Source organism: Panthera tigris, chromosome E3 (assembly GCF_018350195.1).
Source record: "Panthera tigris isolate Pti1 chromosome E3, P.tigris_Pti1_mat1.1, whole genome shotgun sequence".
In the NCBI taxonomy this organism is placed as follows: Eukaryota; Metazoa; Chordata; class Mammalia; order Carnivora; family Felidae; genus Panthera; species Panthera tigris.
In genome coordinates, this window is record NC_056675.1 from 1,768,692 (window position 1) to 1,796,297 (window position 27,606).

General features: G+C 62.1%; 2 protein-coding genes across 4 annotated transcripts in view; one reads left to right on the top strand and one right to left on the bottom strand.

Moving 5' to 3' along the window:
• MAD1L1 (mitotic arrest deficient 1 like 1) overlaps nt 1-27,606 on the bottom strand; it is a 316,953-nt gene that overhangs the window by 236,172 nt on the left and 53,175 nt on the right. For both annotated transcript variants that reach the window (XM_042971184.1, XM_042971183.1), the window contains one exon: nt 22,472-22,558. In XM_042971184.1, coding sequence (XP_042827118.1) covers nt 22,472-22,558 — 87 coding nt within the window. The remainder of the gene's footprint in view (nt 1-22,471; nt 22,559-27,606) is intronic.
• LOC122234540 (translation initiation factor IF-2-like) lies at nt 23,413-26,847 on the top strand. 2 transcript variants are annotated; one of them, XM_042971187.1, is made up of 2 exons: nt 23,413-26,276; nt 26,365-26,847. In XM_042971187.1, the coding sequence occupies exon 1, from the start codon at nt 23,614-23,616 to the stop codon at nt 24,535-24,537; it is 924 nt and encodes a 307-aa protein (XP_042827121.1). In that variant the 5' UTR covers nt 23,413-23,613; the 3' UTR covers nt 24,538-26,276; nt 26,365-26,847. The 2 variants fall into 2 exon arrangements, with proteins under 2 accessions (XP_042827121.1, XP_042827122.1); XM_042971188.1 differs by having other exon boundaries at nt 23,413-26,195.

The window sequence follows — 27,606 nt, forward strand, 5'->3', positions numbered from 1 at the left end:
CACAAGGACTCTTGGTGGATCACTGTAAGCGGGCTCCTCGGCCGTGGAGGGGCACGGCCCCCCTTTGCCCTGGCCCGGAGTGGACAGAAGTGTGGCCCAGGGACCAAAAACTCCCCCAGAGAGCGACTCACAGAGGATCCCTGTTCACTGAACCAAAAATAAAAGAGACCAGACCTAAAAGCAGGGCATATTCAAATTTCCTTTGCAGATAAAGGAAGACCCAGGCCCTCCCAGACATACACACACGGGGACCGCCTCTCCCACAGCAGGATGGACAGCCACCACGGGCCACTCCCCCACGCGTGGACCCTTCCCGGCGTCGCCAGGCGAGGCACAGAGCAGCACAGCTCTGCCCCAAAGGCCCAAGCGCGATAAGGACCGGCTGATGTTGTCACCCCCGGGTTTGTAAACAGCAGGCTGCAGTAAGTCGCTTCTGCACGGAAGTCGTGAAACACCCGCACGTCAGCCCCACATCGAACACTTGGCTTTGGCGAGGCAGGCGTCTGGCCACCGTGCCGCCCGCCCCTGGCTCCGGCCTCACCAGAAACCACACACCTCGCGATAAGCAACAGCAGCCTCACACTGCCAGAGACGCAGCTGATAAATCGTGTTCCTGTGCATCTAACAGGGCACTTCAAACAAATGGCGAGTTAAAGCTCGGGACCTGTAACACAGCAGTCGACCCGAGTAATGACGCACACGTTCCGGAGGCAAGCCGGGGAAGGACAAACACAAGTGGGACCAGGACATCTGAGGCCCTGCCCCAGGGTCTCTCGCCAACGCTCCCATGGGGACGGCCTGCACAGTCAGCCACATGTGGGTCTCTCAGTCCCGCAGGTATCTGACGTGCCGTGGTGCTGACCTGAGTGGGCCCCTGGTCCCAGGTGGGAACACCCAGGAGATGTGCCCATGGCATGGCGTCACAGGACACGCAGATGGGGCCCCGGGAGCGTGGAGGGGAGGCCCCAGTGCCTCTGCAAGAAGACGCAGAAAGCCACGTGGAGAGCAGCGAGAAGACAAAGCCAGGGGCAGGAAAGTACACAGGACAGGCCAGCAGGCAGTGGCCCGGTCTCCGTGCATGGGGGGCGGGGGGGGGGGGGGGAGATGCAAGGAGAGAGAAGGGGGCCGGCCAAGGCGGTTCTGGGACAGGACAGTGTTCAGGGACCAGACCACGGGGAGGCAGCACCGCCACCCAGAGAGGAGCTGGAGCAGGAGAAGGCGCTCCGCAGCCCTCTGTCAGGGCCCGGGGGACACCGCCACCAGCGTCAGGGCCCGGGGGACACCGCCATCCGCCGCAGCGCATTCACCGAGCCACTCCACCCTGGGGAGACGCCCACCCAGCAGGCTGCTTGCTGTGAGTCTCAGCGCCAAATTCCCACGGAGCTGGGCCAGAGAAAGGTGTTCTGGGGGACAGCAAAGTCTGGGGGTGCTGGGTGGTCACAAACCCCATTGTCCTCATGGGCACTGTTGGCCCTGGGAATGGCGGTCCAGAGAGCAGGACACGGCAAGAGTGGTCAGCGTGGGACCTGCTCTGGACGGGCTCCGAGCACTGGCTACGTGACCTTGAGCCCTCGGCTCTGCGGCTCATGCCCAGAGACCAAGGCTGGCGGCCACCTCCGGCGCCACGAGGGTGACCCCGGAGAAGGCCGCTGCGCTCCTGACACACGGTGAGCGCCTGGTACACAGGATGCATTTCAACCACGGTGGGCGGATACGAGAACGCGCTGAGGCCGCTTCAATTCTTGGGATTCGGAATCTGGTCCGAGGCATTCCCCAGATCGGTTCCAGATCAATTTGGTTTCCGCGAAGCCAGATGACTATTCCTCATACATCTCTGGTCCCAGACTAATTATTTCGCATTTCTGTAAGCGAACCGCATTTGTCAGCGGCGAGCTCAGCCACGTCCTGCAGCCGAGGGCCCTCTCGTCACACCAAACGGCTCTGCTTAAAACTGGCAGAGTGGTCAGCTGCGGGGTCCCGGGGCCAGGCTGCCGTCTGGAATGTGACACCGGTCACTAGGGGGGCCGGCGGCCGGGAGGCGGAAAAGCACAAGCCAGTCAAAGACCGAGACGGTTCGGCTCCCACAAAACAACCTGCTCGTCAAGAAAGGATTCGCAAGAGCACAAAGTAGGAAGGCTGCTTCGAGAAAATGACAGTTGAGAGCAGCTGGGGGTGATCTGCTCGGACGGCCACAGAGACCTCTCTGATGGAGGCCACCAGATCACGAGTCCTTAACGGAGAGCACTGCCCGAGGCACCCCGGTCACGCCTGCACGCAGAAGAGCATTAACCTCTATCAGAGACAACACCGGGGGTCGGGCCTGTGGCCTGGGCCGGCACGGGCTCGGGGACCAGCAGGAGCCCCCGAGTGGGCACCCCGTCAGCTCCCCGTGCCATCAGCTGGGCTGTCTGGCCGGCACTAAACCCCTCTGTCCCCCGAACTCGGGGAGGAGCCCGGGCAGCTGCTGGGATCAACCCCCTGCGGGAGGGTCCAGCTCCCCCTGGACCTCCCCATGCCCTGCAGCCCAGTCTGGCCACAGCCCACCCCCCAGGCCAGGCCAAGCCCACCCGCTGCCGTCCCCAGAGGCAGCAATCACTCCGCCCTCACACGTGTGGGGATCCATTCTCCCTTCCCCACCTGCACCCCCCAACTGGCCACGCGGGGGGTAAATTTGTGGGGAGCGAGGGCAGACGCCAGAAGGTGCCAGCGAGAGAGGGACAACCTCTCTCTCACGGCCTCAGCCCCAAGAGGTGTGTGCTTCAGAGGTGCCTCGGGCCATACGGAGAGAGCCAAGTGGGGCCACAAGGCCCGGCCAGAGCAGAAACGACTCATCACCCACGCCCGGCAGCCTTCAGGGGAGACTGACGCGAGAGGCCCCTGCAGAGGGTGAAAGTCGATCTGTGGGCAGCCAGCTCTCTGATCTCCTTTCTGGGCCCACAGCCAGCGGGAACTCGGCCCGAAAGCTGCCAAGAGCCTGGACTGAGTGGCATCGTCTCTGTGACGGGCCTGGCAGGACCCCTCGCAGAGGCAGCAGAGAGGGAAGCACCGTGTTCCAGGTCGGGGCCTGTGCACACTGGGTGTGTGTGGACAGCTACAGAACACAAGAGATTTCTCTCTGCGGGACATGTGTGTGCCCCGCCGCCACAGGGTCCGCAACACCCCATCCGTGGCCGTTTGACGGGCCACCGGCCGATGACAAGGATGCCGCGGAAAACGGTCTCCCAAGGCCCGGCTGTACACAGGACTCCAGAACGTGAGGCCCCAAGGACCTCCTCTCACACGGGGTGGAGAGGCCCCCGGTCCGCAGGGACGGCCAGGTCCACACGTGCGTCTCCCTGACAGAGAAAGACAACCAGAGTGGACACACCCTGGGGCCCGGGGCTCCCTCTGCCCACGGCCGGAGAAACCAACGGAGTTGTCTCTGCACACTCGAACGAGGTGGTCCTCGGAAGGGCTGCAGGGGGCGACGGGGGCGGGGGGCTTTCACACCGCAGCCCACTGCTCGGCTGACAGTACCCCCGGGGTCCGGCCTGCAGCACCACCGTCAGAGGACCGACAGACAGGTGGGGGGCGGCAGGCCCAGGGGCCTCACCGCGTCGTCCCGTCAGACGATCGGGGCCCGGCAGAGGAGTGGGCGAGCCCGGGCCCGGGAGACCGAGAGGCAGGTGCCCCGAGGGCAAAGGACACTGCCACCTCCGTGACCCCTCGGTCAAAGCAGCCCCCCCATGTCAGCAGGTGGGCCTCCACAGGCACCACACCCTCTGCCCGAGGCCCAGCCCGACTCCCATCCCTGAGACCCCACAGCGTGCCCCCGGCCCACCCAACCAGACACGCCGGCCCCTCTCGATGCCCGCTGTCGCTGGGAGCTCTGAGCCTCTTCCACGAGCAGAACAAGGACACGTCAGCTCCGGCCACGAGCTCCACGGGGCTGCCCGCGTCGAAGGCCTGCTGGCGTCCACACGGCCAGCAGAGGCCAGCACGAGAGGGGGCGTGGCGGACAGATCAAGGAGCATCGGGACCGCTGGCCGTGGCTGCCTCCTGCTCTCCCTCTGGGGGCCAGAAGACAACTCCCGCCACCGGCAGAGCCCGCGACAATCACAGAGGACGCAGACCGCGCGAGGAGAAAACCTAACACGCCTGGGGGCGTGACCTGCGGGGTGGCCTACACGCTGCGAGGACCCCCGTTGACCACGGCACTCTCCTGGAGGACCGTACCTATTCACGAGAAACTAGTAACTAGTTTTTGAAGGTGTTTTGTAATGAACACTAGGACATATGACAGAGCGAACTACACACAGTCACAGATGGATACAGAGCAGCTCTCCGGGGTGGACACCAGCTGGGGGAGCCGGGATGTCCCCGTTCGGGGGCCCGGGCGGCCCCCAACTGACCACGCGGGCGGCACGCAGGTGCTCCCCACACCGCAGCCGCTGCGCTCTGGGCCGAGGACACTCGGGACCAACGGAGACAAGCCGCGATCCGGGCCACCTCCCCGCCGCAGCGCCTTGCTGCCTCCCGAGGGGCATCTGGGGCTAAGCGGCAATTCTCTGCACGTGGAGGGGCCGTCAGCAGCCGGGGAAGCCCATCACCTTGAGCCACGAGGCCTGACGCGGAGCGCACCAGCCCTCCCCGGAACTCCCCCTTTCCCCAAACCCAGGCTGCTAGAGGTGCGTCTGTCCTCTCCCGTGGCGCAGCGAGCTTCCAAAAGGGAAGACGGGCCATCCGCTCGTGCTGGGGCCCCACGGCCGGCCAGGCGCGCACGGCACGGCCCGTGGTGGAGCCGTAGGCGACGGCATTCCCAGAGGGCTCCACGGAGGCCCGGCCACAAATGCTTACCGATGGAAGGGACTGCCGTTCTGAGGGCTCGCAGGCGCACAACCCCTCGTTCCTCTGGCTTTTATGAGAGGCTATATTAGATACGGCTCAAACATGATAAAACCTGTTACATTTACAGCAAGAAAATATGCGAAGATAATAAAATTAGCAGAGCATAGAAATGAGGTAATACTAAAAACATTCTCGGCTCTCCAACAGAAGCAGACAAGGTACGGCAGAGACTGCCCAACTGAAAGGAATTTAGACCCATTTAAAATTCAAAGTTTCAGGTCTTCTCCGCTGAGCCCTGTCCCCGGGGACCCCGAGCACAGCATCCGGGTCTCCTGCTCACCCTCCCAAACAGTGGCCTGGAACATTCTGGCTGCTCCGGCTAGGGTGACCACAGAGCAGCCCGGATGCATCCCTCCCTCAAACATCACTCCCCCAGGGGCTCCCTTCACCTGGCCCGGCTCTCAGACCTGAGGTTACACCGTGACAGCCGTGCTCATCGCTCAAGAAACGGTAACTGGCAGTCACGAGAGCCCAGGATCCCCACCCGAAACGCCACTTGAGACAAGCACTCACAACACCAGAGGCGAGTCGGGTGTTTTTTAAGAGGCTGCTGAAGGGACGCGCCTCCACGCCCGCAGAGCAGAGACTCACGCCTCCTGATTCCGCACGGCCCTCCGGGCTCCACGCTGCTGAGAGCACGAGACGAGGCAGACAGGACATCCGTGTGCATTTGTCCCATGAGTCTGACCGCTGGGACAGCTCTTTCTTTGGGCCCATCTTAGTTGGTCTCCTTTTGTTTTAGATTAATAGACATTATATTTTAGGGCAGTTTCATTTTTGTTTTATTTTAGAGAGAGAGAGAGAGAGAGGGCGTGTAAACATTCAAGGGAGAGAAGCAAGGGGGTGGGGAGAGAGAGGAGAAAGAGAGAGACAGAGAGAGAGAGAGAGAGAGAGAGAGAGAGAGAGAGAGAGAGAGAGAGAAACCCAAGCAGGTTCCACGTTCAGCACAGACAGAGCCGGACGTGGGGCTCGATCTCACCACCGGGAGATCAAGAGAAGGACACTCGACTGAGCCACCCAGGTGCCCCAGGCAGTTGTAGATTTACAGAAAACTGAGCAGAGTTTACCAAGTTCCCGCAGACCTCCCACCTGATTCCCAACACTGACACAGCGTTAACTAAAGTCCATAGTCGACATGAGAGCTCACTTTTCTACAGATCGGGGCAGATGTGCAACGTGACCTGTCCACCTGGGTCATAAAGAACCATTTCACTGCCCTAATCCACCATACCCCACCTGTGCATCCCCCGCCAACCCCCCCACGGCACCCACCCGTCCTCTACCGGCTCCCTGGCCCTGCCTTTCCCAGAAGGCCACTCAGCTGGGATGACCCAGGGGGCGGCCTCTCCAGACTGGCTTCCTTCACGCAGTAACCTGGATCGAAGGTGCCTCCACGTCGTTCTTGGCTTCGCGGCTCCCTTCTTTCCGGGGCTGAGTAAAACCCCACCGCCCGGATGGAGCCCGGTTGTCCACCAGCCACTGAAGGGCGTCCGGTTGCTGCCCGGGTTCGGTAATCACGGATAAAGCCGCTGCAAACATCCGCGTGCAGGTCTGTGTTCTCACATCTTGGAACGTGACTGCAGGACCGCACGGCGAGACCGTGCTCGGTTTTGTAAGACACCAGGGTCCCTCTCGGAGCGGCCGCGGCATCCTGCGTTCCCTCTGCTCCCCGTCCCGCCAGCACCCGGCGGTGACGTGCTGTGGGCCGTGGCCCTTCTGACAGGCGGTGGTGGCCTCTCCTTGCTGTCTTGCTCCCCGTTTCCCTGACGGCACACGACGTGGAGCACGTTCCCGTGCGCGCCTGCCCTCCCACACGCATTCTCCCCCGGCTTCTGCTCCGATCTCCTGCCTGTTAACTGGGTTGTTTCCTTACTGTTGAGCTTTAAGAGTTCTCTGCATGTTTTGGATAACAGTCTCTTATCAGAGGTATTCCCTCCTAGTCTGTGGTTTATCTTTTTACTCCCTTAACAGTTCCTTCCACAGAACAAAAGTTGATAATTTCAATTGAATTCACCTTATCCAGCTCTCCTCTCACGGATCATGCTTTCAATTTCATATCTAAAAAGTCATCGCCAAAGCAAAGGTCAGCCAGATTTGCTCCTCGCAGATTCTAGGACTTCTGTAAAAGGTGTGCACTTTACTTTTAGGTCCGTGATCCACTTGGGCTCACTTGTCACAAGGTCTGTGTCTAGATTTATCTTCCGCATGTGGACGCCCAGTTGCCCCTGTGCCACGCATTAAAGAGACCATCTTCGCTCCTCTGTCACAGGTCGTCTGACTGTGTCCCGGGGTCGATTTCTGGGCTCTCTGCTCCCCTCCCCTGACCTGCTTGTTCTTTCCCCAACACGGCGCTGTCCCGGGCACTAGTGCTTGGTGGGGCATGTTGGCATCGAGTGGCCGTCCCTCGGACTTGGTGCCTCTCCTTCGGCACCCTGTCGGCCGCTCTAGGTCTCCAGCTTCTCGTGAACAATGGACTCGGCTGACCCACATCCGCAGAGGAACGTGCTGGGACTTTAACTGGGTTAGTCAAGTTAAAAGGAAGGGAGTGGTGACGACGCTGAGTCTTTCCGTCCAAGAACACACAGTCTCTCTGCCTTTATTTAGATCATCTCTGATTTCTCCTGTCACAGTTTTGTCGTGTTTCTCACGTGCACCTTGCACGTATCTGCCAGACGTACACCTGCTCATGTAAATGGTGCGTCTTCGATTTCAAATTCTAATCACGTGCTGCTGGTTACAGGACGGTGCTTGACTCGTACACGTCAACCTCGTGTCCTACAAGCCTGCCGTGATGGCTCAGTAGTTCCAAGACTTCTCCGGTTGAGTCTCCGGAATTTTCTATGGAGACAATTGTGTCATCTGCAGTTTTATTTCTTCCTTCCCACCGTACACACTCCCTTTTCCTGTCTGACTGCATCAGTAGGACTTCCAGCATGAAACTGGACATCCTCGACTTGTTCCCAATCTTGGTGACAAAGCCACTAGTTTTTCATTGGGATGAAAGATAGGAACACGTGAGCACGAGAAGTCAGCTCTCTGCCACGATCAACAGAAAAACCTGCCCATTCAAACGGCATCAGTCCCCAAAGAGCTCAAGTGAGTTCCACAGTTGCAAATGTCTCTGAGGCCGCATCCTCTCACTGAGGGCTGTTCTTGGCCCCCAGAGGCCTATGCTCCCCAGGCACTCGGCGGCCGCCAAGGTCTCAACCCCAGCGGAAACCCAGTGGGAGCCGCCGCGAGCCCGGCCGGCCTGCCACACTCATCCCCCACACAGGAACACCTGGAAGGAAGCCCCACTCTGCTCCAGAAAAACAGACATCACCTCCTTCAGACACCACAACGGGCGGCAAAGCAGGCCTTTTCTCTGAGATGCGGACGAGGAACATCTTCCCGAGAAAAAGCGAACTGGGCAGGTCTTCCCAAATGTTTAATGACGGTGCTCCTGATTTCAAAGGGAGAAACGTTACAAAATGCCCTCGACGCTCCAATGAGGAACTCAAAGAAACACCGTAGAGAAATGACCAGCCCCGGGGGGTGTCCAACAGCAGCACGACCCACCACGAGGAGCTCTGAGCACCAGCGGGGCCGGGGGGGGGGTGGGGGGGGGTGGCCACCTGGCGCCCAGTCAGGAAAGTCTGTGCGGACCTGCGAGGTCCTCCTCTTCTGACTACACATCTGTTTGAGGCCGGACTTTTTCATATACTTCAGCTAGGAAACCACAACAGACGGAATACGGAAGCAGATAGGAGAACCCAGCAACCTCCCATCTAAGCAACATTGAAAAGATGTGCACGAGTGTGAAATGTCATTCTTCTCGCTAAATCTCACTATTTCAAAAAAAAAATCTTTTTAAGAGGCTGTGAGTTTCTGTTAATGAAATTATAAATATATTGTAAATAATCTCTGAAATTTAATTTCCAGGAATAGTGACTATCAAAAGACAAACCCTACCAACAATGGCTCTTTGTTTCTAATAATTTTTTAGCATAAAGGAGTCCTCAGACAGCAAAGGGAGGGCAGTGTGGTGTGGGGGCGAGGGTCTCATCTGGGTGGGTGGGCAGGAGTCCAGCCTCTGCCAGAGAACATGCTGGATTCTCACCCACCAACTCACAGCCACAACGTGTGCGTGCCCGTCGTGAACACGAGGGAGCGGTGTGCTAATTGAGGCGTAACGCGTAGTTAGCAAAGAGTCCTAAATCTCAACCTCTCGGGGAACGTCCCAAGAATCTGCACCTTCAGGAATTTTCCCGCACAAAATTGTTAAGCAGCCAACTGGGAATCTGTGCAGTTCTGGCATCTGGGAAGCATGGCGGAGTTCAGCACCACCTTCCAGTTCTCCAGTCAATTCGCTGCTGTCCTCCCTTCCCAGGCAGGAGCAAAGCTCCTCCCATGCAGGGATTTACTTGCTCCCGAAGGTCTGCAGCACCAGCCACAACGATTGGGCACCAAGGGGTGTTGGGTGCTTGACGACACACTGACCACTACCGCCCACCCGTAGTTAAAGCAAGGCTGTTCTCCCTACTGAGTCTGCTAAATGGAGTTTCTTCACCTGAGTATCAGCCCCGGGTCAGTAAAAAGGGTCTCGTGACCCGAAGGAGCGATCCACAGTTAACCCAGCGTGAAAAATCATCGCCTGACAAGAGACAAAACGATGAGAGAGCACGCAGGTTCTGGAGACGGACACGGCCGAGCTCACACCCAGACTCCAACGTGAAGTGACCGCCTGACGGTGAAACCGGTGCCAGCGAGGAACGCGGCATCTAGGGCGCAGGTCAGTGCAGGGAGCAGATATGATGATGCGTGGGAAGCTTCTGGTTTCCGCCGGTGCTTCACAAGCGTACCCTTCTTTGCTCCCACTCTGTCTTATCCGCTTTTTACCAGACTCCAACGTGAAGTGACCGCCTGACGGTGAAACCGGTGCCAGCGAGGAACGCGGCATCTAGGGCGCAGGTCAGTGCAGGGAGCAGATATGATGATGCGTGGGAAGCTTCTGGTTTCCGCCGGTGCTTCACAAGCGTACCCTTCTTTGCTCCCACTCTGTCTTATCCGCTTTTTACCAGGCTCAGAGGCACCAACCAATGCGCGTGCCGAACGATGCCTTCCGGCGGCCACTGTTCTCAAACAAGTTGACCTGAGCTAAACGTGCTCAACGGACGCTGAGGCCCCCAGCCCGGGCCCTCCGTCCGCGAGCTCCTCTCCGTCCCAGTCTCCCTACGCTTTCTCTGGGCCGGCCTGTCAGGCTGAGTGGGTTTTAATGCTTTGCAAACAAGCTGAAAAGCCTACTGAGGCTGACTTAGGACATCAGAGACTCGCTGCCCGGCACTCGTACAGGAGAATCAGCAGGTGTGTTCCCGGGCTGTCTCCTGAGAATGGGCCAGCGGCACCTGGGCTCCACGGCCGAGCCACAGAGCTTACCGAGTCCACACAAAGTCATCAGGAAACTCGAGGGACTCGTCAACAAGAATCCCGAGTCTTCCTCCCAAACAGAGGCCCTGGGCTCGGGAACCGCGAGCCCCCTTAAGCCCCCTCAAGCCCCCTCAGACCCCGCTGCTCCACCCACCACGCCACGCCGCCTCCCAAAGCAGCTCCGTGGGACCAACGTCACCTAAGAGTCTCTGGGGGCGGGAGAGAGACATGCCACGACCCATTAAGCAGCCGTGGCCACAGAGCGCGCGGGGAGGCCGAAGCCGGGCTCGGAGAGGACGGGCGCGGGACAGACCTCGTCGCCGGGGGAGCTCCCCACGCACACTATTTACGAGTTGTCCCGCCGGCCCCCCGCTCGCTGCGCTCCCAGAGCACGCGGGGCAGAGACGGTCTCCCCGCGAGCCCGCGGTTATCCCAGGACCGCAGACTGAAGACCGAGTAGACTTGCTGACAAAGGTGAGGGTCACTTTGAGGTGAGGGTCACATTGAGAGGTGAGGGTCCAGGGCAGGAACGGCAAACTCGAGTTTCCTGCTTCTGAAGATAAAGTCCAGTTCAAGGCGAGGAGGCCGGTGGGGGCCGGCCTGCCGGAACCAGGGACTGAGTCAGGGCTGCAGGGACCGCAACGGGCAAGACGTCCTCAGCGCCGGCCCTCATGCCGGGAAGGCAGGAACCGAGGCTCTGCCGCAGGGGCCGAGCTGGCACGAGGCCAGCAACCACGGACTCCGCTCAGGACAGCGACGGCTGCCACCACGCGCCTGCGCGGTGTCGGTGACTTCCGGCCGTGTTCGGTTCTCCAAGGAACCTGCGGAGCCTCTGTCCAGACAGAGGAGGGGCAGAGGCTCCGAGGACCCGAGGAAACGGAAGCACCTAGAATCTCGGCTCCAACGTTCAATAAGAGGCCCCGGGGAGACGGCCAGCCTCTCCTGTCACCCAGGCACCATCCCATCCCGGCGGCGTGAGCACAGACAGCGTGCCTCGGTCTCCTCTCCCCACGTGCGCGGTCGGACCCCCGGAGACAGGGCGGGGGCCGTGGGTGAGGGTCGCTGTATGAACCCAGGCAGCGCCCCACCCAGTGGCCGGCCGTGAGCTGAGCCCCAGTCGTGGGGAGTGCACCACGATGGGCTCGTTCCGCCGTGCAGCCAGACTGAAAACGGCTCCCTGGTGTGACCTCCAAAAAAGGGAGTCTGTCGGCCACGAGCAGCCAGCCTCCAGCTCGGCCCTTCCCTCCCCAGGTCAAGGTCTGCAGACACGGTTGGCCAATGAAAGTGTGCCCAGGTGTCCCCTCCGCGTTCCACCTGGGCCCACAGCGTGTGCAGCCCTGGGCGTCTAACCCAGCCCCATCTCTGCGCCTGCCCCTGGTCTCCAGAGGGACCGGTCACCGGGACAGAGCCCTGAGCAGGTGGAAAACACAACAAAAGTGCCAGAAAAAACTGTCTTTCAAACACTTCTGGAGGCCGGTGGGACAAAGGACACGCCCTGAGACGGCCCTCCAGCTACAGGAAGAAACCGGGGGAAGCCTTCAAGGCTGCGACGTGAAGGGGTGTCCAAGACCACCCCCCAAGGGTGACCAGCATGCACCCAGCACGAGGGTGTCCGTGTGGAGACCAGGCACCTGCAGCTCGGGGCCACGCACTTCTGACACCGTGTCTGTGAATCCGGGTGCGCGGGGACGGCCGGCCCGACGGAAGCAGACGCTGCCCGTCACACTGCCGTGGGGCCAGGAGCAGGCGCTCACGCTGAGGGCTGCCGTCACGGTCCGCGGCAGCCCACCCTCCACTCGGGCAGGGCAGTGAGGGTGACGCCCGGGGGTCTGCAGCCCAGGGCGCCCAGATTCACGGTCAGAAACACTGTAGGACTAGTCCATACAGACTGTGAGACCTCGTTTCTGGCTTTGCTGAGAGTGTGCTCTGCCCCACGCGTCCGACTGTATAAAAACGTTGAAAACTTGTCATTTTGTCTTCTAGGCCTCTGTGTGCTACATACGAAGGCCCTGCCTGAGACGAGAAAAAAATACCGTGAAAACAAGAAGGAGCCCAGCGGCCAGGAAGCACTGCACTCCCGGCTGGCCCCGTCAGCGACCCAGGGCGGAGTCGAGCCAGGCTTCCCTCCTCAGCCTCAGTCGCCCTGGCTGCTCCAAGGACCTTCCAGAGCGGAGTTCTCTTGTTCGGGCTCTAAGGAGTCCTCGTTTGGCTACTCCGCACCGCACTGACCACAGGGCAGGCCGCCGTGGCCACGACCCTGGGGGTTCAGAAGCCCGGACAGCCCGTGAGCTGTCTCCGTGAGCCAATCTCGGCGTCCACGCAAGACCCCAAGGCCAGTGGACATCCAGGGCACCCTGCTCCTCACCGGTCCTCGGTGACTCCACTCAGCTCCCCGCCACCCACACGTCCCAGAAGCTCGGCCAAGCTGACCGGCGCCCGAACTCAGGGAAACAGGAGTACCAGCGGGTCTACGACCAGCCCCAGGCCAGCGCCTCACACACCCCTAAAATCACGACCCCGAAGGAGCGGACAGGCGCCTGGCCCCTCCCCACAGGCGGGAGGAGGGCGACCGGCTCTGTCCAAGTCCCGCGCCGTCGGCAGAGCGGGAACGCCGCCGCCGCCTCACCCGGGGCTGGGTCTTCTCCCGCAGAGGCTCCCTCGGGGGCCCGGCCGCAGCCGGTGCGGCATGAAGCAAGGCGGACGCTGCCCACACCGCCAGGGAGGGCGCAGGCCCGGGCAGGAGGGCTCTCTGGGAAGCAGCCTGGGTCCGCCCGGAAGGCTCTCTGGTCTGCAGGGAAGGGCTCAGTCCCGTCTACCTGACGTTCTGCCCCCGCTCCCAGAGGAAGGCCGGGCCCGGCCAGGGAGAGTCAGAGGCGAGCCACGGCCCGGGCCTGGCAAGAGACAGGGACGCAGGCCGAGGGCCCCGCCCAGTGTGGCCGAGGGCACGGCCACCCGAACCCCTGACACGCTGGCTTCCCGGGTGATTTTCCTACAGAACCGCTGCAGGACTAACCGCCCAGAAAGAGACTTCATCTTGGGGATGAAAATTCTTTCCAGGCCTTGAATAAAAGGGAGAGTTTCACATTTCATCCACTTGCATGTCCCTTAACAATAAAAACTTATTTAAAAGGCCATGAATATGCAAATTCCGTTTTAAATATGGAAATGCAAAACACGTAAGAACACAGTCTGGGCGTGAAGTATTAATGGCATCTCCTCTGGCTGACAAGAGACGATGCGAGCCGGCTGCTGCGGCAGGCTGACAACCCGTGGCCGGAGCTCGCGGCAGCTGGACAGCTCAGCCCAGAGCAGCCAGAGCCCTGCCCTCCCCGGCCCTCCCCGGCCCTCCCCTACCCACAGCCACACCCTGCCCTCCCCTGCCCTCCCCTACCCACACACCCACATCCCCAGCCATACCTGCCCTCTTCTGCCCACGGAGTGGGCCGGGCTGGCCTCTGCTACAGAGCCCAGATCTTCTGACCCACTGCTGTCCTACACCCTGCCCGCCATCACGTCTATGCAGCCCCTCCCTGCAGAACCACAGGGCCAAACCTCGTGTCCCTGCCAGCACAGCCCCAGGTGCACAAGCCCCAGGGCGCACAGAAGGGGCACCGGGCCTGAGTCTGGACAGTCCGATGAGGACAGGCTCTGTCCCCCAAGGGTACAGCGGTGACTCTCCGGTGACTCCGGAGCACCAAGCACAGGGTAACCTCCTGGGTCACAAGCAGGACTCCAACAGAGGCCAACCAGGCGGCAACTCACCCAGCACAGTCCCATCGGGCAGCCTAGAACCCTCGGGTCTGCGTGTGGAGCGAAGGGCCCGGAGGCTGGCCCGAGGTGACACACGTGTACACGCGCCCACGCGCCACCCCCACGGAGCAGCACACCTTGAGTGCGGCCACCCCAGGTGAGGGCCCCGCCAGCGGGAGGCTGATGACTCCCGACAACACCGCCAATCCCCCTACGGAAAATCCTGCCACCCTCCGTCCAGAGAGCTCAGGGGACTTCGGGGACCTTCTCGTGAGAAGCTCTCTGTGGACAGGCGGGAAACCGAGGCACGGACTGAGAGCACTTCTTGCCTCTCAAGCTGTGGTCCTGGGAGCTGGGTGGAGACGTGGGGCCTGCTGTCCGGAACTTGCCTTGAAACGCTTGCTGACCTGGGGGCCATTCGGAGGCCACGCCACGGGCGCCACACGGCAGAGGAGCCGGCGAGGTCTCCAGCCCCAAAAGCTGCCACGGCCAGCACAGCTCCACACGCACGCCCTGATTTGCGCTCTGCACGGCCCGTGAGAAGCACCGATCCCCACGACGACGCGCGTTTCCGTCGTCCAGCTTGTCGGAAGACTTAAATGACACGTCCCCAGACCCAGACCCAGGCCCTAGACTCGGCTCCCTGAGGATGTCCCCCTACACCCGCCCCTGTGCCAGGCTGGCACCACCAGGAAACCCTTGGGACCTCAGACTGGGCTCTCTCCCAGGGGTGAGGGGCCTCGGCCTCGGGAGAGGAGCTGGACAGTCACGGTCCGGATGATGGGGGCAAGTCCTATGCTCCCTGGACGAGCCGGAGAGGGTGTCAGTCGAAGGTCTGCGCCCCCTAGGAGGCCTCGAGGCACCCGCCCTGCGGGTCTCGCCAACACCGGACAGGAGACTGCCGGAAGCACCGCAGCCCGCGGCTCCAGGAGAGGCATCAGGGAAGACGCCCGCCGCCTGCCACCTGCAACGCTCCCCTCACGCTCCCCCCTCCTCCCTCCCCCTCTCTAATTGGCCACAGGATTTATAGGCTTGGGAGCGGCAGTCCTGCGGGGGGGGGGGGGGGGGGGGGGGGAGGCCGTGGAGGAGGCTCGAGGACCGGCGGGCACAAGAGGCTTCCAGAGCGGCGGGCACCACCTCACGTCCAAACACGGGCACTGCAGGCAGGTGCCGGCACCCCTCGGCCGGACGGTGTGGAAGGGGAGGCCCAGCGTCCCTCCGTTCAGCCTCGACGGGCACAGAGGTTCCTGGGTTCTCTTTCTCCTGCTGACGGGCCCAAGAAGGGAGCGGGTTTGAGAACCAACGTGACGGGCGGCTGCAGGCCGACCCCGTGCAGGAAGGCAGCGGTCCCGCAGCGACCACACCTGCCCTGCCCCAACCTCCTCAAAGGCCCAGCTCACGTCCCCTCAGGCGGCCGAGGGTTGGGGCGCCGCCACGGCTGAGGGGAGGAGAGAGGCCTGTGTGGACACGCGTGTACCAGACACGAGAGCTTCCGGAAGGGGCTGTAAACACAGACTGGGAACCTGCCTGGGCTCGTACACAGAGAAAGGCTGCCTCTCACTGGGCCCGGACAGCTGGCTGGTGCTGTGCTCGGTAGAGGCGTGTCACCCACCCCTGGAACGTAGGCACTGTCACGACCTCCATTCCGAAGAGGAAGAAAATGAAGTCCGTGTGGGCAGCCTCGACTCACGTGGGCTGACACACATATCCCACCTCCCCGGCCACCAAGCTGGCTCAGGCAGCGGGGCGCCCCGCACCCTGGCAGACACGCGTCTGTGGGGTCCAGCCTGCCGGGGGCCGGCCCGCGTGGGACTGCAGGGGTCGGGGACAGGAGCAGGACACAGAAATCCCGGGCAGGTTGCCCCCAACCAGGTGCTCCCGGAGGATGGCCCTTGGGGCCTCGCCAGCAGCCCTGACCCAGGGCCCTGCAGTCTGCGCCAGCGGACAGAAGAGACCCCGGCCGAGATGGGGGGGGGGGGGGGGGCCGCGAAGCGTGTCCTTCAAGACAGATGCATGGGGCCCGCGAGGCAGGCGGGACATCCCAGCTCTCATCCCTCACGCTCCTCACGTATGCTGTTCTCTGGTTTGTTTTTGTTGTTTTTCACAGTCCCGCCCAGATCTAACTCAAAAGCTACTGGGCCCGCGGAACGTTCCCTGATCGACCTCGTGGTCAGAAACAGCTACGTCTCTCTGACCAAACACCCTTCTACCTCTCAGAGCCTCTGCACCAGTGTCAGCACACGTGTCCAAGGACACGTGCCTACACACGCGTGCACACCCCCAGCCCCTCCCCACGGGGGTTACCCACACCGGCCCCAGCACAAGCCAGCACTCCATCGGGCCTTACGTGGCCCGTGGTAAAGCACTCGATGCCCTTCAGGGCCACGATCTCAGTGACGACACCTGTCTGCTCGGAGGGACACGTGTCACAGCCACCCCGAGGACACCAGGCTGTCTCCACTTGGGCATCAGCCGCAAACGGGAGCCGTTAAGGGGAATTACAAAACTCACCACTTAGAATAAAGCAAAGCAGCCAAGTTTACCCTCTAGTGGGACGTGTGGGAATGGCTTCAAGCCACTCAGGCGGCACAGCGTGAGGGACAGCAGACCACGGTGAGAGCTGGCCGCACCACGGCCGGGACGAGGCGTCGGGAGTCAGGGGGCAGCGCCGGGCCCGCTGCGGGCCACACAGGTGCCCACGCACCCTCCCACCCCACCCCCGACTGCCGCTGCATCTGGCCACCGGGCGGGGGCGAGGACGCGAGGACACGGGCACACGATGGTGACGGAAGGGGTGAGAGAAGCAGGACCCCGAGGGCGGCAACGGGCCACGGTCCTCCTGGCGGGGGAAACGGAATGTCCCAGAAGGTTTCTCACGGCAGAGGCCGCCCGAGGGACGTGATCTGTCTGACATGCGTCTCCCGGGGAGCCTCCTACACCGACCCCACGGGGCAGGGAGAGCGGCCGGGGCCGTCCTCACGGTGCGGCGGTGACACAGCTGGTGCCGGCGGGGTCGGCGCTGCGATGCCGGGTGCGCTTCGCAGGCGGAGCCGCGACAACCGCCTGTGGCTTCAGCGACTGAGAACGACCAGAGGGCCGCGCACCCGCAGCGCTGGTGGCACCCGCCTCCGGCAGCGCACGCGCTCGCCGCGTGCCCGACGTCACTCTGACCGGAACCGCAGCTGTGACTCCCTCGACCTAGACACGTCCCCGCGCCAGGGTCAAGGTAAACAAGCACGCGATCAAAACACACTTCATACGTGACACCCAATCCGACGGGAAGCCTAGCTGAGGCGGGCAATTCAAACGCAGCCGAGACCCGAGCAAAGCCCCGGGGCCAGCAGGGTCCCAGGCGGGACGACCTCTACCTGACCTCACGGGCTCCTCAACATAAGCACGTCTGAAGCGACTTCCTGGTCACCCCCCGTGGACACACAAAGCAGGCTGCTGTTCCACGAGCTCCCACCAAAAGCCCACCAGTCTGGTTCTCTCGCCTGCCACCACTGTCCTTCCCACGGACCACGGGCCCAGCCCCTCCACGTCCTCCCCCGGCCACACACAGGAGACAACTCTCAGCGCCCTGCCCTCGGCCGCCCCAGAGGCCACCGCTGCCCCGTTCGCTCACCGGGCGCCGGGGCACCCAACGCTGACAGAAAGAACCTCCGTACTTGGCTCTCGACAGCCCCGTGACAGTTACTGCCACCGTTGTCCCGACAGGTGAGGCAGAGAGGCGATTCTACTGCCTAAGACACACAGCAACTCGGTGGCGGGCCAGGACTCCAGCACGGGCAGCCTGAGCCTCGAGCCAGTGACCTGGCCGCTCTCCAGGCACAGGGCTCCCCGTGCACAGAGAGAACAGGTCCTCGGTCATTGTGAATCTTCTGCGGCCGTCACCAGCCCTGCTGGCCTCGGGACAGCTTGAGAGCACCATAACTCACATAGACACAGAGTGACAGAGGTGACAAGGCCTAATCATACTCCAGGCGGTTCGAGACGACAGCCCAAATGCTTCGCACGAACAGCAGGGAAAGAGCCACACAAAGAATTATGACCCTGATACTGATCTTAACTGCCCCCCCTCAGGGGTGACACAAAACCCATCGGCCTGCCGGCTGCCGGGAAAGCACACAGCCAAGGGCAGTGCCGCTCGCAGCCGGAGACGGGCAGCATGTGCGAGGACCGCCCACCCACCCGAGTCTCCTCACCACACAAGGCCCAGGCGTCCCCAGTCAAGGCCCAGCGCTCGTGGCAGCAGCGGGAATGACCTGCTGGCCGTGTGCGGCAGGACTGTGACCCCAGGTGCGCCAGGGCTCATGACCCCTGACAGCTTGCGACCGGGGGCTCTCGGGAGGCAGCTCTAACCCAGAGGAAAATGCCATGCTTCAAACCACCTACAGCGACGGTACGGCCCGGGGCTCGGATGTGCTTACGGATGCGGCCCAGGGTCCCGGGACTCATCCACCCCAAGTGCCAGGACCCTCAGCACGAGCCCGCAGGGCAAGGGCTGCGGGGCTGGTTCTCGAGGGCCCGTGGCAGCTCCCTCTGCCTCCACATCTGTCACAGGTGCAGATGCTCCCCCCCACCCCCGCACCCACACCAGTCACAGGCGCCGTGGTCTGGGCCCCAAAGGAAAACAACCTCCCAGCCGTGGCCCGGCTCTAGAAGCCAGCTGTGAGCGCTGCACAGGTTGTGTACTGAGGCCCGGCGAGGGCGAGGCGGCTCACAACAGCATCCCGTGAGCTCTGGGCGGAGCACGGGGTCACAGGACACACCCAGATCCTCCACAATCACCCTGTGTCCGCGGCACACAGCCTGGGGGGGAAGAGCGTGAGCCTTCAGCCTCCAAGAACCAAAACTAAATCTACGGCAGCAGCGGCGAAAAGGCAGGATTCCCTGAGCTGTAATTAACCTCCCGTCTGAAGGCACCACCAAACCCCTTCGCGTCAGTGCCCGCTGGTGCCCTGCAGCAGTCCGAGAACGGCCACGGAAGGGGAAACCGCAGAGAGCCTGGCCTAAGGGTTCACAACACCCCTCAAAGGGCAGGGTGCCCTAGCGCCAACCGGAAACCCTCCTGACTCCCGGCCCCACGCCACAGAGGGCCCCACGTCTCCGGGCATTCCCAGGGCGCTAATGAACACTGGGGCCATTATCACACCTCAAAACAGCCCTCACGATAGACACGAACCCCACTTTGACGTAAGGAAATCAGAGCTCAGAACTCAGGGAAACGTGCATGAAACCAGCAGCGAAGTTCATCTCTACCACAGGAAGAAGAACACCTCCACCCCCGTGCAACTTGGGAGGGCTCTGGAAGGTTTCTGCCTCTGAATGCCCCAGCCCACCGCTGGCCTTGCAGCCTCCAGGCCACGGGCACGAACATCGAGGGAGGCACAAATCCCAGCGAGGCTGGTGGCAGTGCGGGACCAGGCCCGCCAGCAGTGAGGTACGGGCACACTCCGCTCCACTCCGGGGTTGGCCAGCCGTGGCCCAGGGATGTGCCTTCCCTCACCTCCCCCAAGTGAGGCGAGCGCAGGACACTAGAGCACCAGATCCTTCCCTGAATGACCCACGGCGAGGCTGGTGCAGCCTGACTCGAAGCCGCCACGGAAGGACCCGGTGAGGGACAGACCAGAAGAAATGCCTGGGGCCCAAACTCACAGGGCCCACCCTCCGGCCTGGGCACCACGGCCTCAAGTCGCTTGCTCCCCTGCTTGTGTGAGCGGGAAGGCCCTCTGAACCCTCAGGCCCTGCCCCCTGCGTGCCTGCACCTGCAGAGACCCCGCATTCTCGGCCGCTGGCCATGGTGCCTCTTCCCACGTGCCCTCAATTTCTGCTTCACTGGCCGCGAACGTGAGAAGTGAGGTCTGCCGTCCTGACCAGGCCTCCCTGTCCTCCACGCAGAAGGCCATGACCAGCCCACGTCGCCTTCTTGCCCACGGGACCAGCAGCTGCCCGGCAGCCTACCAGCATGAAGGATGCCAGGCCACAAGACCTCTCTGTCCCGGTCAGGAAGGGCCACATGTCAAGGGCCCCCCACCATCTCTTCCCGGGGCTCACACACGGATCTATCATGAACAAGCACAGCGGGAGCCACCTGGCCTCCCCTATCACCCGAGCGCTCAGCTCCTCCTACGGGGCCGTGGCCCTGGACACGGCCACGCCGTGATAGCCGGTCCGCCCTGGTGGCCGTGTGCAGACTGAGTGCGACACCAAGGGCCTGCTCCCAGGGACGCCTGAGATGTGCCCTTGCTCTGAGGTGGCCACTCACTCTCAGAGGGGACCGGGAGGACAAGGTGCCTGGGGGTCCCCATGGGGGACTGCTGCCTGAGACAGACTCCGGGGTGACTGCCTCACTCTCAGAGGGGACCAGGAGAAGGACAAGGTGCCTGAGGGTCCCCGGGGGGGTGGGGGGGAACTGCTGCTCGAGACAGACTCCGGGGTGGCTGCCTCACTCTCAGAGGGGACCAGGAGAAGGACAAGGTGCCTGGGGGTCCCCGGGGGGGGCGGGGGGGACTGCTGCCTGAGGCAGAGGCCACGCCCAAGCCAATCCCGAAAGGGATCAATGCAAAGGTCACTCCGCACTCACACCTGCAAGCCAGTGCGCAGCGGACCCTTGCGCCCCCACGTCCCCGCACACGGAAGCCGGCCTTCCTGCCACCTCACAGCCGGGCCTGAGAAAAATGAAGACAAGTTTTCTTCCCTCTGACAGTTCGTTCTGTCCCAAATTCAAAGTAAAATGAAGAAGATCGTCTAGAAAAATGTAAAAGCTTCAATTTCAAGTCACTTTTAACGCCCGTTTCATCTGACAGTAGCTTTGAAAGCAAAAGGCAATCTTTATCATTTGAGGTTCTTAAGCTAAATTGACGTGATTATGTCCAACATAACCAGATGCTTCTAAAATCCCATTTTCAAAGTGACATCAACCCCCAAAATAAGAAAACCTTCCCTCTGGCTCCTAATGAATCCTTAAGACGCCACGTCCACAGAGGGCTGAGGCTGCCTCGTCACAGACCCCCGCAGCTGTCCCGCCCCTTGAGGGGTCCCCGCGGGACGTGGACGAGCCGCAGCGTCGGGGCAGCCCCGTCCCTCCGGAAGAGCTCTGGGGCAGGCCGAGGAGGCCGGAGGGGGACGCGCCGGCAGTGGGGCGCAGGTCTCTCCTTCGTGCCTGCGGACGGGTCGCCAGAAAAGGGAGGAAGACAACCCTGGGAGAGCCTGGGAGTGGCCTAAGGACAAGCATTTGGTCTCCGTCCCCTCTCCCGGCACTGAGCTCCTAAGAGCCTGGGCTTCTGAGGTGAGAGGGGCATTTCGTCACTCGTAACAAGCCCCTCGCGACCCCAGCCCCATCCGAGCTAACGAGGGGACCACAGGAGTGGCTGGAGCGACCAATCACATACTGGGGGGGCTAGGACTTCCAGGTTGGGGACCGCAGGGTGGGGGCTGAGCTCTTCACCAAGAGCCAGCGACTTCAGCACGGAAACTCCATAAACACCCCAGAGCGGGGCTCAGACAGCTTCTGAGCTGGAGAGCAGGCCCAGGTGCTGAGAGGGGCAGGCCCAGAGAGGACACGGAAGCTGTGCACCCCCACCCCTCACCCCCAGCCCCCCCCAGCTGGCTGCTCGGAACACACTCTTTGTCACAAACCAGTGACTGCATGTGAAGCGATTTCCCGAATTCTGAGCTGTTCTAGCAAATCCTCGAACGAGGCTGGGGTGTCGAGGGAAACCCTGCATTTGCAGGCACCCGGGGGACCCAGGACTGGAGACCAGGGTCTGGAGTGGGGGCAGCGTGTGGGACCGAGCCCTCCACCTGTGGGGTCGTGTCAGAATGGGGCGGACTGACAGAGCGCCAGCTGGCCTCAAGTGGCATTCGGTGTCAGGAGGAAAAACCTAGCACCGGAGAAGTCACGCAGCGGCTGGCCGGCGGGCCTCCCTCCGGGAACGGGACTCCTTCCTCGCTGTGCCGCCGCGGGGGCGGGTTTTCCTGTTACTCGCCACCAGGGGCGTCCCGGCTTCCATTCCTCTCTGCGCACACAGGGCACAAACACGCAGACGCTTCCCCCCGCCACCCATCCACCGCAGCCTGGGGTCCACACCATCAAGGGGTCAGTCGGAGCCCAGGCCACAAAGACAGGCCGGCAAAGACAAAGAGGTTCCCGGTCCAGGCGCACATCCTTCTCGTGGCCCCCCCAGAGCACCAGGAAGGCGGCGGGCGGCCCGGCAGCCACATGCTGCCTCGACAGGGTCCCCACCGTGTGACAGAAACGGGGGGCACCCTTCACCCGCAAGACCGGCCCAGCCCCCACTCACTCAGGCCGAGGGAACAGTGACGCACAGCTGTTCCCGAGCCAAGCCTAGGGGACGCACGCTCCCTGGCGCCCCCGCTGTCCGAAGCCAATGCCCCCCACGACCACCGGGGCCAGCAGGCCTACCTGCTGGTGATGACATTGTTCCGGTCCTGCAAGGCAAGTTCTCGCTGCTGCAGGTCAACGATGAACCTGGAAAGGTCTTCCGGGGTCCTGCGGGACCAACAACACACGTTAGCATCAGCCATTGCCCGGAGGGGACCTCATTCTGTGAGTCCCAGACCTGGGACAGCTCAAGCCCCGCGCACCGTCCCCGGGCCAGTGTGGTGGGGGCACTGCACACGCACCCCAACCTGGGTTCAAACCACAGCCCGCCACTGGCCACGTAACATCAGGTGAATTACTTTTATTTGACAGGATTTTAGTTCACCCGTAAAAAGCGATCAATAGCCAGCCGACAGCGTCACCGTGCAGAGGAGGGGAGATGAGGTGCAGGGGTGCTCGGCATGGGTCAGCGTGCCCGCCTCTCCTCCCTCCTCCCTCCAACCAGCAACAGTAAGAGACACCCACAGTCTGTGCTTTGTCACGTTCAAGCTGCTCAGCCTGGCCGTGTGGGTTCCCCTTCAGGACGGCCCTGCTGCTGCCCCGTCCCCCACAGAGACGAGGAAGCGGGTCCAGGGCATTAAAAGTGCCCCAGGGTGCAACGGTCTTTGAGCAGCGCTGGACCTCAATCTGGCTCCTGGCAACTCAACACCGTAACTCAGAACACACGCCAACGTCTCCGAGAGAATGAAAACACCCAGCTCAGTGGGAACGTTCCAGACACAGCACAAAGCACGCAAGCTGGGGGCTCCCTGGCCTGCAGGTGGCGGGTGAGCCCAAGGCCGACGGACCGAGCACAAGGCCAGGCAGCACGTGCGAGACAGCACGGCCTCTTCTGTCACCAAAGGAGCCACGGGCACTGTGACCAAAGCTACACCCACAGGACTCGCCCTCCGCAGTATCAGAGTCCGTCACAAAGCTGTGGGAGTGGCTATTGGTCACCGTGGCGCCCGAAGGCCCTCTTCCTGGCCTCTCACGGCACCACGGTACCAGGCTCCCAGAAACACCCCACTACCAGGCCAGGCCCGGGGGCTCCGCCACCCACAGCCTTGCCTCTGGACACGAACCGGCCAACCCACTGCCCCCGGACTCCGCGGCAGGTCACCCTGGCTCGCAGTGCTCTTCCTCAAGCCGTATCAGGACAACCGGCACCTCCCGGAAGAGGGATGCTCCCCATCCCGCCTGCCGCGCTCGGCGTGCGTGCGCGGGGCCTCTCAGGGCCTCTCGGGGTCCGCCGGGACGAGAACGTGAGCTCCCAGCACCGGCGCCCGGCAGCCGTCCATGCGGAAGCCCTGCGCAGCCCAGTCCTCACACCCCTGGGCCTCTGTAGGCCACACGCCTCCCGCAGGTGCCCCCCGGCTCTCCCACCCTCAGTCACCCTCACAGACGCCCCCCCCCACCCCGAGATGAAGCCCCTCACTGGGCCTGGGGGAACCCCTGTGTTCCTCCCCACGAGAGGATTTAAGGGACCTCACACAAGACCGTCACCCAGGAGGGGGAGACTGTGCCGGCCTTGGATGTCAGCTCCCACTCTTCTGGGAGCTTCTTCAAGCTCTATGACCTTGGGACTTAAAGACACTGGCACAGAAAGAAGGAAATCTTTTCAAGCCAGGAGGGATTTCTTTCTGAAACATCCTACAGAGACGCTCAAGCGGTCGTTCCTCTGTGTTACTCCATCAAAGGAGTGTGCAGACCGTTACCAGAGCCACAGGCCAAGTTTACTGAAAACAAATCCACAAAAGACCCCGGCCCCCAGCCCGCTGCCGGCCTCGTCTTCCGCTCAGGCCCGTGCAGAGGACCGTCAGCAGAGGTCCACCCAGTCTCTCGGGGATCTGGCGGCGGAGGCGGCAGTCCTCTCTCCAGGAGGGCGGGTGGCCTGCGGCTCCCTCCCGCCAGAGCCTTCCCGGAATCTGGAGCCCAGGCGGCAGGGTCGGGAGCACCTGACAACAATTTGGAAACCAGCTTTGGGCCCTGGGGCCGGAACCCGCCCCCGCAGAGCTGGCGGTAGAGCCGGCGGAGAGCCCAGACCCACTCTCACCGGGCTCTCCGGCCTCCTTCCGAGCGAAGGTAATGGAAACGAGCCAGTTTAATGATGAGGGGAACACCGCAACGGCTCAGAAGAGGAGGAAAGTGACCTTAACGAGCCGTCCCTCTGAGATGCTCCATCCCACTGACGGCGGGCACCCGCGTCCCCTGGGACCCAGGCCAGTGTGCACGGGCCGCCCACACACGCGCGCGCACGTACACACACCCGGCCGCGCCCAGGAGGCCGGGGTCTCTGCCCCCTCCACTCAACACTCACACGGAGGCCATCAGGCGGCCAAGTACCGCCGGACTTCTGGGCGGCCATCCGGGTCCTGGCCCCACCAACGAAGCAAGCAGCAAATCTGCTTTCCCTCCCCTCCTCCAGAGAACACCGGGCCTGCCCACGTGGCCCCCTTCGCCCGAGGCGGGGGACGTGGGCGGCCGAGGTCGCCCGAGCCCTCGCCGCCCCTCCCGGAGCAGGTGGGTCGTCCCCGCACAAACCACAGGCACGAGGATCTGGCTCACACGCCCGTGGCAGACTCTCCGCCGGGCTGGTCCTTGGCCACAGTCCCAGCCCCCGAATCCCAGGTGCCACCATTGAGCCACCCCCTCCTCGCAGAGCAAGGACGTGGGCTGCAGGGCCTGCCTCCCCCACGTGCCCCACTGCACAAGACTAGAACGCGTGCACGATGCCCACACCTGCCCCGGCCTCACGCCACCACCGGACAGCCTTTCCCTCGGTGGCCTGCGACTCTGGCTGCAACGAGACCCAGGGCCCTTCTGGTCACTCCCAACAGCACTAAAAACCCAAAGCACAGAAAACTCTTGGCCACGCTCCAGAATCTCCCACCAACCTCAGCGACAGCGAGAAGGCAGGACGTCTTCGAGGAAAGAGAGCGGGTTCAGTCACGGTCCAGACAACCGCAGGCTGACGCGCCAGCGTGACAGGGCTCCTCGGGCCTATCTCCAAAGCCCCGAGACCCAGGCATGGTGCAGTGCGAGCGCCCGACAACCCTCGCGCAGCCGTCAACCGCACGGGAGCAGGGAGAGACGGGAACCTGGACAACCGTCTCCTGAGGTGCACCAGCCAACCCACTTAACACCGTGTGGGAACAAGGACAAGGCACAGGTGACGACGACGGTGAAGTTGTCACACCTCGTTACATAACTGAGGAACGTAAAGTCCAACGTGAAGTAAGTAATCGGTACGTTAAACCGCGTGGAGTCCTGCAGACACTCAGGTCTGCAGCTGATCAAAAAGAAAACACGTTCTGCTGGAGGACCACCGTGTAGGAGCTTTAGTTAGAAATGGTACATGGAGGGCGATGGTTCCAGAATGTTCCGCACAAGAAAAAGGAGAGACAGAGAGGTGGGTTTTGCAACAAGTGGACGCTCTAAAGCCAGAAGGCTGAGCCAGGGGCAGGGGTCCTGGCTACAGGTGACCTCTCAGGAAGCTGCCCCAGCACTCGGCTTGCTGTGAAAACACGCCCTAGGAAAGGACGTGGGTAGATCAGGCTCCGAGGGACTTGAACTGACCAGGTCCCCTGGGGCACAGCTGAAGGCGTTCGGGAGGCATCTGGGGGCAGCAGAGACAACAGCAAGGGTGAACTCGCTCATCCCCAGGTCTCCGTCAACAGGGACAGCTTCCCTGTCTGGTGTGTGGCTCCCGTGACCTGGCCGTGCAGCCCCCACGACCCCAAGGAGGGTCGGGCCGTCGGACAAGGTAAGAAACGTAACCAAGAGGGGAGTCCCCGCCCGCCAACCCGGAAGCGCTCTTCAGGGAATGCGTGTCAAGGAAGCAACGGTGCGTGCCTACATAGGTGGGGTGGCAGTCTGTCCTCCTGTGGTAAAATACTCCTAACGCGACATTTACCCTCTTAACCACCTTTAAGCATCCAGCTCGGGGCATCAAGGGCCTTCACCTGCAGAACTTTCTCATCTTCCCAAACTGAAACCGGGTCCTCATCGAACGCCCCTCCACACCCGTCCCCAACCCCGGGCGCCCCCGCCTACTGTGCCTGTGGACTGGACGTGAGGGGGGTCACGCGGTCCTTCTGTGGCTGACGTCACTGAGCACCGCGTCGGAAAGGCTCACCCATCTTCTGGGTCAGAGTGTCCTTCCCCCCTGAGGCTGCACGATACTCCAGCGTGTGGACAGACCCTGCCTTGTCTCTCCATCACCATCTCCCCATCAGCTGTCGCGGACGCAGCTGTGAACACGGGCGCACAGCTATGTGTTCGAGTCTGTGCTTCTGACTCCTGGCTACATACACACAAGTGGGGTAGCTGGATCATTCCATCCTTGGTGTTCTGAGGAACCGCCATACTGCTTTCCACAGCGGCTGCCCGGCGCACTTTCCCCACGTCACTGTCTTTCACATTTAAAAAAATAAAAGCTCAATAATGGACAGTAAGTAGGTTCTCACATGGGTGCCGTCTACTCGTGAGACTTGCTGCTGGGCAAGGAGGGGGCAGGCGGTTGCCACACAGCACAGGGCACGGGGAGAACGCGGGGGGCGCACTCACTGGACAGGACAACGGGACACGTGGGGTTCCGCAGGTGGGGGCACCATAACAGGGTGGGTCATCTGGAACGGGAACAACGGTCTACATCATCCAGAGTCACTCCAGTCCACACACATCCACCTCTCAATCCATGGAATCAAAACCCCTGGAGATGGGCCCAGGACCTACAGACGAGTTCCCGTGTTTCCTACGCACAACTCAGAACCCTGGTCATTTGCAGAAAAATGGGGGCAATCCTAGCATCAAAACTATCCCACGGACGCTGCAGGGCAAATCACCAAAAAGGTTATGCCCTCAAGAAAACCACCCACCGGACATGTGACAAAACATTCTCTGAGACTCTGTCCACTTGATAGACAACTACTAGACTCGGTAATTAGGTCCAAATCAAAAAGAAGAATCCCAGAAGACAAGGCCATGAACTACCACGGCCCTCGTTTCATGACGGGGGCACAGAGGCACAAAGCAGTGAGGCTGCATGCCCACGTCACACAACCCGCAACCGCCGGGGCTGGGGGCACACCTAGGTTGGTTTCGTACAATAGGGCACACTCAACGCCATGAAAACAGTAAGGAGAGGTGACAGGAACAAGATTCTGAAATGCTAA